We start from the raw sequence: 13,316 nt of genomic DNA, 5'->3' as shown, positions 1-13,316 counted from the left end.
GGACAGCTCGTTTCAGGTCCTGCCACAACATTTCGATGGGATTTAGGTCCGGACTTTGACTAGGCCATTCTAAAATGCAGAATTTCTTCTTCTGCGGCCATTCTTTTTTAGGTCTGCTTGTATGTTTAGGATCATTGTCTTGCTGCATAAACCACTTTCGGTTCAGCTTCAGCTCACGGACTGATGGCCTGACATTCTCCTCTAGAATCTTCTGATAAAGTGCAGAATTCATGGTTGTGTCAATGATGGCAAGGCGTAGAGGTCCTGAGGCAGCAAAGCAGCCCCAAATCATCACACTCCCACCACCATGCCTGACGGTTGGGATGAAGTTCTTCTGTTCGAACGTAGTGTTTGGTTTTTGCCAAACAACATTTCTCATTGAGGCCAAAACATTCTACCTTTGACTCGTCTGTCCAGAGAACATTGTTCCAGAAGTCTTGTAGAGCCTCTATGTTATCTTTGGCGAACTTCAGACGGGCAGCAATGTTCTTTTTAGAGCAGTGGTTTCCTCCTGGCTATCCTTTCATGAACATCATTCTTGTTCAGTCTTTTTCTGATAGTTGAGTCATGAACACACATTAACCAAGGCGAGAGTGGCCTGCAGATCCTTGGATGTTACTCTGGGGTTCTTTGTGACTTCCTTGATGATTTTCCGATTTGTTCTTGGAGAGATTTTGGTAGGACGACAGCTGCTGTGTAGAGTGACTGGTGTTGAACTTTCTCCATTTGTAGACTGACAGTGGATTGGTGGAGCCCCAAATCCTTAGAAATGGTTTTGTAACCCTTTCTAGACTGATGAGCATTAATAACTGTTTTTCTGAGGTCCTCAGAGATTTCTTTTGATCATGGCATGACGTGTTTTCACACACCTGTATGGTGAAGACCAAACTCAGAAAGTTTCTGATCTTTACATAGGGTAGGGCCTCCAAAACTCACCCCTAAAGATCTACCTAATTATTTAAACACGTGATTCTAATTATTCCCTTAATTGAGCTAATAAAACCAGGGGTTCACATACCCTGAATCTTAATTACTCATTGTTTGTCTAATTCATACATCATTTTGTTTCAAAAGCCAATATAAACCCTATTGATATATATATATATATATATATATATATATATATATATATATATATATATACACACACACACACACACACACACACACACACACACATTAATATCCATTATATTTTATCAAAACAACACAAACGTTGCTCTGACACAATCAATTATATTATTAAATAGCAAAGCCACTCTTGCAGATTTCACAAGGACAGACTGAAATGCCTCATTGCCGTGACCCAGAGGAAATTTGCATAAGTATAGGTTCAGGGGTTGTTTGAGCCCAGGGGCACTTTTATACAGAGCTTCACAATCAGAGCTAATTAGGAAAATAAGAAGATCTGAATGTCTTTGAAATGTCACATGTTGAAATATTCAAAGGTCATTTGTAACCAGGAAAGAGTCTTCACCATGACATTAAAGGCATAAAATAGCCACAGGCTTCTTCCAGCTGTCTACCTTCCACACTGCATTTTCCTTGCTAACTATTGAGCTACTCAAACCTACTACCTTCCACACTGCAGCCCAGCACTCTAACCACTGAGCTTCTCAAAGCCACTACTTTGTACAGTGCAGCCCAGCACTTTCTTACTCTAATCACTAAGCTGTTCAAGCCCACTACCTCCCACACAGCAATATTATGATGATACGATAACATTGTTGCTACTGATGTGGTACCATGGTACTACCCTACCAACATTGTGTACTACTTGTTCATGCTATGTCAAGATATGAGATGACTGGGTATCAATGGCAGCCTGTTCCCACTGTAGTTGCCATCATTCTACTATTTCCCATTAGTACACCGTTACAGTGCCGCTAAAGTGCCTCTAAAGATCATTTGGAAAGAGGTTACATTTTTAGTTTGTTAATGTAAAATAAAATAAAAGAGTCAGTGTTGTCATATTTGTCTCAAGCGGTGCTTATTCCCTTCTTCTCAGTAGAGCCAAGGCCAACCCAGCACACAGGGAGCCCGGTAAACAGAGGACAGAGAGGTGGAAATAAAACTACATCAACCTCCACCTGTGCCAGAATACCTCAGTGTCAGACCCCCTGCCTGCTAGCACAGTGTTTTCAGGCTCACACACATCGTCAGGGTTGGGATGCAGCCTGGGAATGTAAGGGGCTACAAGGAAGATGCTGGTATAGTGCAGGAAATTCCACAGCTCTGTCTGCTGGCTCAAAATAGTCAGGCTTCATCTGTGGGGCGGTCAGACCCGTCTCTTTAAGTGATTCAATGCAGCAGAGAGTGTTCATTATAAAGGGATACCTGTTAAGTGACATCTTCTCTCTACAGCACTGTGAAGCAGTAGGAGCAGCACACTTGCACGCAGTCCACCAGAAATGGAGAAAAGCTGAGGTCAGTATCCCAAAGAGGCATGATAGTGGGTGCACGTTGAGCAGGTGTCACAGTAGCAAGGACAAGTATGTATAGTTACATAATATTAACATAGTATCTCCAGGATTTTCAAAAAACATTGTTATTGTGTCGAACTCGTGGTATAGTAACAAGAGCTTTAGCAGCAAGTGATTTTCAAATGAAATGTGTTAATTAAATCAATCCGTTAATGCCTTTAAATTGAGTCGATTAGGTTGTTACTGAAAGCATTTCTCGTTAAAAAGCTTAATTGCTGCAGGTCACATAATCACTTCCTGCCTCAATAACTAAATATGTGGAACTCATTAAGCAATATGCATGTTAATGAGATGAAGAAAAATTAATGGAAGCATAATTCGCTGTTATAGAAACTACTAGCATACAGAGAGACGGCTCTCCCACCAGCGAGAAGCAGGCAAATGGAAATCAAAAATAATGGGAATATCTATTTTGTATATAATTTGTGAATTTTGGATGGGGCGGTGGGGGGGTGGGGGGGGGGTAAGCCATCTATGTGTATTGGTTGGAATTTATTTTTTGTGTTGACATAAAAAAATCTCAGTATGCACACTTTACATAAGTAATATGATGTGTAGCCATTCTGGTTTCTGATTAATAATGTCCCTGGCATGTATGATGAAGCAAAATCTGTGCAAGTCGAAGTCACATTTTCCCAAGTTAACTGGTACTTTGCGAACGCTTCGGTAAACGCTGTGCTGACAGAAACAGTATCTACAGAAGCTATGAACATGACATCACCGCAAAACAAGCCAGGTTTATTCACCTTGAAATCATAAAAAGAAAAGAACATTGACAGAGCTGGGCGGTGCAAGCCATCGGGAGACGGGTCCGAAATCACACTGGACATCTCCATCAACGCATTCCATAAGTTTGCCAAAGCATCACCATTTTCTGTCAAATATTTAAGATTAAGATGTTTTAGCTGATGGACAGTACCGTCGCACAAAGTCACCAATACATACCTCTCTGCAGTCTGCAATAAACAGTGGCTGTCCAGCAAAGCCCCATGCTCTGACAAACTCATTAACACAGCCACTCTGCGCTCTCTTTTTATTAAAGTGTGTGTAAAAGCTGCATAAACTGAGTGCATGTGTCTCAGTTCACGTTATTGTTTCAGTTTAATGCAAAAATGTCACCATCCTACTGGGCAAAGCTAGTAGAGACCTATCCAAAAAGACTTACAAGAGTAATTGTACTTCTGTAAAATGTACTTCTACCAATTACTGACTTAAGGGGCAGAATACTTATGCAACCAGTAACCATTTCATGTTGTACATTTTCTTTGCAAGTTTTGCTGACGTTTAGCCTCCTCCTCATATAACAGTTGGATTAGCAGGGTTAGGTAAATTTTTGTTTCACAGAGTTACAGTCTTTCGTTAAAACCCTCCTTTTTCAAGTGCAAATTAACACCTGATAAATAATAACATGGATTTGCTTTTAAATTCCCATGCCAACAAAATAAATAGTTGCAGTACTGCTAGTCAAGATGTTAACATTATTTTGTAACTCAACATACTTTTGGAAATCATGTTAGTATGAAAATTAATTTACTGAGACAAGCAAAACAACTTCTTGAAAATGCCAAAATCAATACTACATCTGATTTGTTGGTTAACACTGGAGTTATGATTTACAAACTTTTGAAAATCCTGTCCCATGTGCTGTAATGTTATACTCCCAGGTTCTACAGTCATGTCCCGTACCATATGCTCAATTTTTCTAATAAACAGGGAGTCAGTTCTGAGATTTAGGTGCAAACATAAGGGAAGCTGGCACTTAGCTCAGCAAATCTGATTAGGTTTCAGAAATCTGATCAAATTGATGAGTTAGATAATAAAAGTTTTTCTTTTTTATCACTGCTGCTATTTGGGAATGGAGTTATTATCTCAAAATGTAACTTCCCACGAGATCTTGCTCTGTGTTTATATTATCAATCCCTACAAACTGACACACAATGGAGAAGAAATGAAAATATAACTGCCTTCAGCACGCCACAGAAGCTTGTGTGTCATTGAGTAATTTACTCTTCAATTTAGACGCTATGTGTCCGCATGCAGTATATTCCCAATTGACCATCGAGACTCCGAGAACCAGCGAAGTACATTAAGCTTGATAACATGCAAACTCCAGCTGTGCAGCAAAATTGCTAAGCACATTCGTTACAGATTCAATTGAAATATCATACAGAATTTTTTTTTTTTTTCAAGGCATGAAACACTCTTTACGCAGCTTGACTGGAGTACAGACTGTGAGAGAACAAAATGCAAAACCTGAAAAGTGTTAAAAAAAAACAAACAAAAGAAAAAACTAATAATCAAAAACTAAAAAATGTTGACCAATGTTGACTAATACTGCTAGTGCTAATAATGCATTTTAAAACCTTGACTCTCACGCCACTAAAAATAGGATAACTAATACAAGCATTATTCACTCATGCGCAGCTACATTTAAAAAGATTTATCTTGGAGAACACAAGCCAGCAGCTGTTTCTCGAGCAGGAGCTGCAGACCAACACTCTATGTTTTCGGAAGCATTACACTGAACTCCAAAAGCAGCCCTGTGATTCAAACTGAAGATAATAATACCTCTGAACAGCTTGCTGTTCCTTCAGAAATGTATACACAACTGGGAGAGACACTGGGGTGAATACAGATTGATTTGAGATGACGAAAATGTCACGCCGCAGGTCTTGGAAATGTCAGTGCCCCAAAAGAACACCGCTGTGTGTTTACCTTCACACGTCAGTGTCTGGCCTTCAGCTTGCTATTGACTCGGCTTTTACCTTTCGCTTCTCAATCAAATCAAAGATTTGTCAGCCTGTCTAAGCAATATGTGAATGCATTAGCTATCTCTAAGGAATTTATCTTTAGTAAGCATTTCTAGAAGTTTACTACAGTGGTACAAGCTAGCCTCTTATTCCTTGTCACTGCTTTCAAAAATCAACCAAAAGATATCCTTTTCTACAGAGAAACTGGCTTTTGAGAAACACTTGTTCTAAGTCTTCAATTAAATGATTAAATTATTTTTCAACTGATATCCTTTCATGTACAGTAACAAACTAAATTTTACCTAACACACACACACACACACACACACACACACACACATATATATATATAAAAGTAGAACTCACATTTTCCCATATGAAAAATACACACATTTTTCAATATGAAAGATGCAGTCATTTTGCAGTTTTCTTGTGCATTTGCCATGGTTTGTATTACCATACAATACCTTACTGGGCCTTACAGTGCTTACCTACAGATAGACTAATACACATGCAAGTGGTCAAGTTGTTTTTCTGTTTAATTTTACATAGAAAACTATATTCTAGAAATTCAGTATTGTATTTGTAGACTGTAGTGGGTGACAAAGAGTTAAAAATGTGTAAAGCAAGTGTTGTACTATTTTGATTACCTTTAACTTTTAGCCTATTTGATTTGTTTATCTGCAATTCCAAATAAATCATTGCACAAATTTTACTCATTTATCACTTCCATTAATTACACAGGTCTCAAGTATACACATGTTATAGCAAGCATGTCTTTTCATTTATAAACAAGGATCTGGTACTGCACTAGGTGCACAGTTTGTTAGCCTTGCCTTCCAGGAAGTCTGTTACTGTTTTATCTCCTATGTCATTTCACCCAGTGTCTTCTGGGTCATAACATGTTACTGGCTGAAATCACATCAGTCAATTGGGGAAGCAGCTAATTGATTATGGACAGGAAAATAACCAGCAAAGGGTTTGGGAAAATTTCACCCTCTTGTGAAATTACCCAGGAATTGAAAGACATATTTATAACAAATAGAGGAATAGAATATTGAACTGTAATTTAGCTGTAATTTAATTAAATATTCCTTAAACCAGTTTTGTGAATCACCCCTGGTATGTCAACTGCCACAAAATAAAAAAAAAAAATATATATTGTAATGCTATCATTAAATAACTAACTATAAATACATAAATCACAACCATTCTTTCTGAAAGCATTTCAATAGCCACGAATTAAGTATGTTAGCTGGCAAATAATGCATCTGTACACAGTATTAATTATCTCATTCTGACACCCAATTACAGGGTTCTCTGTCCTATTCAAACATGTCCTTCAGCAAGAGCCCTCATGACCCCCCTACCCCCTCCCCCTTCACCGATTGACTTGCAGGCCCCCCTGTCAGATCTCGAGTGCCCAAGGTCAGGATGTCATTAACGCTCCAGCATCACTCTTTAGAGGCAGCTCAGTTAAGGAGATGGCCATGGAATCGGTTGACAGACCCTAACTCATCACTCACAATCTTGTTTCAAGCACAGCCATCACTCTCAAATCCAATTCTTTACCTGAGGACACCTTCCAGATAAAAATATATGGCTACTTTATTGAACTACAGACTGAGCGCTTTCTTGAGCTCAGTGAGGCACCAGATATTTCTTAAAATGAAAACGCATCTTTGTAATAAACATGTACTTCTTTCTAGGGGCAGCACCAAGCAGTCAACTAGTCAAACAGGAAAGTGAGTCAACCGCAGACACTGGTAGTCCACTAATCACACGTCACATGTTTGTGCAGCTCACAAGAGCTAACTGCTATGACTAACTGCTTTGCTATGGCTAACTGCTTTGCTTTACTCTAAAAAAAAGTACAAAAAATTAGTTCTCTTACTTGTGCTCATAATAAACAAACTATTAAGGACAACCATAGAGGACAGGTTATTGGATGTAGATGTGCAGAAAAAAAAAAATATATATATATATATATTTAATGCATACCTTTTTATATATCTATCTCTGGTTTTGAAATATCACTTTGAAATATTTTTTCCCGTTTTATTTAAAACATTTTTTAAAGCATTTTTTAATTTGTTTTGTCTTTGCCTTTGAGGGTTATAATTAGATAAATCTGATAAATCACGGAGGGCTGTACAACAAACCAAATTCTATTGTCCGCATATGTGTCAATCAAGCAGAATGTTCTTCTAAGAAGGCTATTTCCATAAAGATGATTCTATGCATATTATTCTGTATTACCTGTAGAAACAGCTACTTCTATGTTATAAAACAGTATGATCAATTCACAGGTGTTATATCAATGACACCTTAAGATATGTGGATTTACTAATAACATAATGTCCTTTTTTTATGTAAACTCTTGTGTAAAATAAGCACGCTGATAAAAACCTCACCACTTACTGGTGGTGTCACCGTTTCAATTATGAGAATGTCAGTTCTGTGGGTGTGATTCTTTCTTGCATTTATATTTTAATTTTATTATTTTTCTTAAAACAAAACAGTCAACTACCATATATTTAGGCTTACAAAATATGATTTGGAAATAGTGAAACCAGACACCCATGAAAAACACGGTAACACTTTACGTCAGATGTATCTAATTATACTGTGTATTTACATAGTAGTTGCATAGTGAATACACATAATTACAATGTTATTCTGCAACGTTATTCTGCAAAAATGTACTTAATGTGTCATTATTGTGAAGGATATAACCCAAATCCAAACCCTAACTCTAAACCTAACCCTAACCTGTTTGATACAATTGTGTACTTACATATATTGTGCAAAAAGAATCACAAGCAAAATACATTGTAAATATGCATAATAACATTGTAATTATGTGCAAGCACTACGTTAGATTACATAGTGCATAGTTATATTACTATGTAACTACTATGTAAATACGTAATAATTACAGACACTTAATGTCAAGTGTTACCAAAAGCCAATAGCTAACCTTCAATGACCTCATTAAGAAGAATGCAGTGTAGTAGAATACAACACTGACACCTGAACTGGCTGGAGCACTATAGTCTTACCCTTGACATCCCACAGCTTAAAGTGTCGGTTGTTGGCTGCCTCGGGTGCGAGAGTGAAGTAGAATCGATGCCCAGTCTGCGGCTCATCTCTGTCTACTACACTGATAGTGTGGATGAGCTGAAGAGAGAGACAGGGAGAGCAGGGAAGTAGGTTAGAGACCTCAATCAATCAATCAATGCTTTATTCAAAACTTATGACATGTACCTCTTGCTGGTTAAATATCCTGTACTATTCTCTCTTTCTGCTTCAATCATTTTTTTGCTGTGCTTTTTACATATAAAAACACTAAGGAAGTGCAACACTATTAGAAAGCTTGTCTTGCAAACCGTTTTCTTTAACCTATACCAGCTGTGTTTCTTTCAGAATTGTTCTTTTTTTGAAACCCGCAGCAGTTTCGTCTTCCAGAATATCAGCATATATTCTGTGTGCTTTTGAAGGCGTGGATTTCAATAACAACCTTCTTGTTGGAGGCTGTCAAAGGAGGAGGAGCGGGTGGCCTTTCCCTCTATGGTGACATGGAACAGGTTCAGCAGTGCATATGAATATGTTTATAATGATTTCCTCAAGGGCATTCAGATCCCAGTAGCTATTAAAAGGTTCATGATGGGCATATAATGCTGGTGCTCTTTGAACCACCAAGTGGCCTCCGGCACCTGTCATACTAAATAGACTCCTTATTGAGAAGGCCTGAGATGACCTGACACCTGATTGAAACATAAATTATATTTGAGTCTTTAACAGTCTTCAGTAATTCAGGAGGCTTCCATTGCTAGCACAGTACCACAGTTGTATCATACTTTGACATCCTAATGACATCATAATGATATCTCCATTGCAGTACCACAGTGCCATGTCAGTACCAGATATACAGTGTGCTATCATATTAGGACTACTGTACTGTGCAATAAAATGTTTAAAATTAATTGTGTTGTCCTGGTGTAGTAGAGCTGTAATTTTCATTTTTCGAATGTTCCCAGTGTTTTAGATCCCACTGCTTCACCTATTCGGCTATTCCATGCATTTATAACTGTCTGTGAAAAAAAAAGTGCTTCCTACCTTCTGTTCTAAACTATCTTTAACTCAGCTTCCATTTATGCCCTCTTGTTCTCTCTGCTAAATTTAAATTCATGTCTTGGGTTAACTTTATCTCTACCATTTATTAGTTTAAAGAATCAATCAAGTCCCCTGTCCCTCATTAAGCCCTGGGATCAGTGTAGTTGTACTTCTCTGTTGCTTCTCGAAGTGCAATGATGTTTTTTTTGTAGTGAGGTTACCAAAACTGCACACACTATTCTAAGTGAAGTCTAACTAGGATATTGGATAATCTTCTCTAGACTTGTATTCCATGCTTTTTGCAATACAGCCTAACATTTTATTTGCCTATTTAATTGCTTCACCATATTGAAGAGACACTGTGCTTTTACTGATGACTTCACTATAACCCTGATATCCTTTTCAAAGTCCTTGTCCCTATTCCACCCCGTTCGTTTTATATTTATAACATGGGTTATTACACCCAATGTGCAATACTTTACATTTCTTAACACTCAAATTAATTTGCCACACATTTACCCAGCTTCAGGTCCAAATCCCTTTGCATTAGCTGGATCATTATATTGTTTCTTATGTATAGTTACAATGTACTTAATGTATACATTATTTGCATGATACAACCCTAACCCTAGCCTATCCCTAACCCTACACCTAACTCTAAGCCTAGCCTTTTTCTGATACAATTGTGTACTTACATATATTGTGCAAAAAGATGTACACTCCAAATACATTGTAACTATTCATAATAACATTGTAATTGTGTAAGTACACATGTATTTACTATGTAAATACTCTGTAAATACACAGTAAAGAGAGCCCCTTCATGGAAGGTGTTAACCTCAATACAAAAACACATTATTTCCACGTGCATGTTTTAAAATAAAAATACATGGTTCCTAAAATGTCAGTCATTTTTTTAAACCTATACAGTGAATGTCTGTGCAATGCATGGAAAATGCAAGCAATTATTATTTTAGTTACATTTTAAGGGTAACACACTGACATTATATTGGGATCATATGGAATACTTTCCATATGTGTTAAAAAAAATCAGCAACATAAATCATTGAGCAAACAATGACTAATTACAGAACACATTTATACAACTGGCTACTGTTTAAATATGCAAAGCAACTGTGCTAAGAGAAAACCAATAGTAGGAGGATTTGTGGGATAAAAATCTAATTGTGCTGCTGTATTATTATTATTATTATTATTATTATTATTATTATTATTATTATTATTATGTAACCCCGCCCCCAAGTTTTAACATCCAAATGGTTGTATATTACTTTTGGCCAATATTGAAGAAGATACATAAAATACAATAACAAAATATGATAAAATACAGTATACACATACACATACTAAATATGAATTAAACTTAAAATGGTTATGAGAATCTTGATAGCATATCTATAAATGGTGGTTTTGAGTTAGCAAATTAACGTGTTCTATGTCCTTTAAAGGTCCATATTTTCAAAGCGTTGACTACAGTTTTTAATGAACTCCAATTTATTTAAAAAGTAAAATGCCTGTTAATTTTACAAAACTAGAACCAAATAAGTAGGTAATGTAATACATGTAATCCCTTTTCTTAAGCACTCTCAAGGTGTTTGTTCATCACACTGTAACATTAATATGAATTCCCCACCTCTCTTATAACAGGAGTTAAGTAAAGACTGGAGTGTGGTACAACACTTGGTTAAGTCTTGCAGCCTTGCTTTCAGATCGCTAATGTCACCTGGGGCCAGTTTTTCAAAACGTAATCTGGATCAAGTGATCCGGATTTTGTAATCCTAGATTTTGTGATCGAGATTGTTTTACAAGCAAAACAAACTTCTTAAGCATAATTATTTGTAATGTGGATACAAGTAATCAAGTAAAAACAGATAAAAACGATCCAGATAAAAGAAATCTGGAACACAAAATCCAGATCACTGTTATCCAGATTAAAAGTTTTGAAAAACCGACCCCTGGAGAGTAAATCTGACCACACCCCTTTCTTCACGTTACCCAATCATCTGCTTCCTCTATTGACTGAAATGCTTTGCAGACAGTAACCCTTTGCCCCCTTAAGATACTGCTGAGGCAGGGTGACCTCGGAAGTGAAATGGACTTCCTGAAAGGAAAGCAATAACCCTGACATCACCCTTTTACCTAGTGTAGTACCTCATATTGTGTTTTACAATCTACAGTTGCGCTTGAAAGTTCGTGAATCCCTAGTGTAATTCTAGAAATTTAAAGTTTTTACTATGAAATCCTTGTTTAATCAAAACGAGTCTTTACTTTACTAAAAGAAAGGGTTTATATTTACAAATTCCATGTGTTTTTTAGAGGTAATGATGTATGTAGTAGAATAAAGACAGGTAAATAAGAATCCGTGCATGTGCAAAAATAAGTGAACTTCAAGTTGCATTAGCTCAATCAAGAAGGTAACTATAATCAGGTGGGTAATAATTGGGTACCAAGTTAACCAATCAAAGAGCAGATCTCCAGGACAAAGTTTGGGCAGCCCTCTCCTATATAAAGTAAGAAACCTGGTCAGTTTGGTCTTATCCATACAGGTCAGTGTAACACACACCATGCCACCAGTGCTCACCAGTCCAGACAGGATTATAAAACCATTGCAAAATATTTTGGGCTCCATCAGTCCACTGTAAGACAAATAATCTACAAATGGAAAAAAATTTAAGAACACGTGACTCTACCTAGATGTGGACGTCCTTCAAAATTATCCTACAGAGCAACACAAAAAATCTGAGAGAAAGTCAAAAAGAACCCCAGAACCACATCAAATGATCTGCAGGCCTCCCTTGCTGCAGCTGATGTCAATGTTCATACCTCAACAATAAGACGCAAACTGAATGGCAATGGTATTCATGGGAGGGTAGCCAGGAGGAAACCTTTGATCTACAAAAAGAACATTGCTGCTTGTCTTAAGTTTGCAAAAGACCACCTGGGTGATCCTGTAGGCTTGTGAAAGAATGTTCTCTGGAGTCTAAAATTTATTTTTTTGGTCACAACCACAAACACCATGTTTGGCGAAAACCTAACACTGCCCATCACCAAAATAACCTTATCAACTGTCAAGCATGGTGGTGGAAAGTCATGGTTTGGTGTTGCTTTTCTGCCTCTGGCCCTGAATGACTCGCCATCATTGAGGGAACCATGAATTCAGAGCTATACCATTCTGGAGGAGAACGTCAGGCCATCCGTCCTTCAGTTGAAGTTCCGCTGAAAATGGGTATTGCAGCAAAACAATGATCCTAAGCATTCCAGAAAATCTACCAAAGAATGGATTAAAGGTAGGACATTTTGTGTTTTGGATTGGCAAAGTCAAAGTCCATACCTCAACCCAATAGAAATGTTGTGGCAAGACCTGAAGCAGGCTATTCATGCAAGACAGCCCTCAAATGTGAAGCAGTTGCAGCAGTTCTGTAAGGAGGAATGGGCAAAAATTCCTCATGGAAGATGTGAGAGACTGATTAGTAACTATAGGAAATGCTTGGTTGAAGTCATCGCTGCTACAGGAGGTGCCACAAGTGATCGAATCAAAAGGTTCACTTGCTTCTGCGCACAAGGATTTTTGAGTTTCTGTTACATAAACATGTTTTGTTAAATAAATAATGAAAATATATCTTATTTTGTGTATATGTGTTATTCAGGTTATCCTCATCAAAAATGTAGATTTATAAGGTTCTTTGTCTAAAATATATGAAAAGAAAGACCACCCCATGTAGGGTTCACATACTTTCAAGCAGCACTGTAAATCTGTACCTTTCAAAACTTGCCATTCAAGACCGATATAGTGGATGGAAGTCCACAATAAGATTTATGGAATTATAACCCCCGTTTTAAGCTCATCGAACTAATGTGTCTGTGTCACAAAGACGGCCAAAGTGGATGAAGTCAGAACCAGGAAGGGAATACACACAGACAGAACGGAAGAAGTGAAATGATGAGA

At 37.4% G+C, this 13,316-nt stretch overlaps 1 protein-coding gene across 1 annotated transcript in view; it reads right to left on the bottom strand.

The window, feature by feature from the left end:
• The window catches only part of LOC121320152 (cadherin-22-like), a 102,973-nt gene that overhangs the window by 21,052 nt on the left and 68,605 nt on the right, over positions 1-13,316 (bottom strand). Inside the window, exon 9 of the mRNA XM_041258413.1 lies at positions 8,296-8,413. Within this exon, the coding sequence (XP_041114347.1) occupies positions 8,296-8,413 (118 nt within the window). The remainder of the gene's footprint in view (positions 1-8,295; positions 8,414-13,316) is intronic.

The sequence above is a fragment of the Polyodon spathula genome, chromosome 8, assembly GCF_017654505.1.
Source record: "Polyodon spathula isolate WHYD16114869_AA chromosome 8, ASM1765450v1, whole genome shotgun sequence".
In the NCBI taxonomy this organism is placed as follows: domain Eukaryota; kingdom Metazoa; phylum Chordata; class Actinopteri; order Acipenseriformes; family Polyodontidae; genus Polyodon; species Polyodon spathula.
Note: the sequence above shows the minus strand (reverse complement) of the source record. Positions and strands in the feature narration are given on the sequence as shown.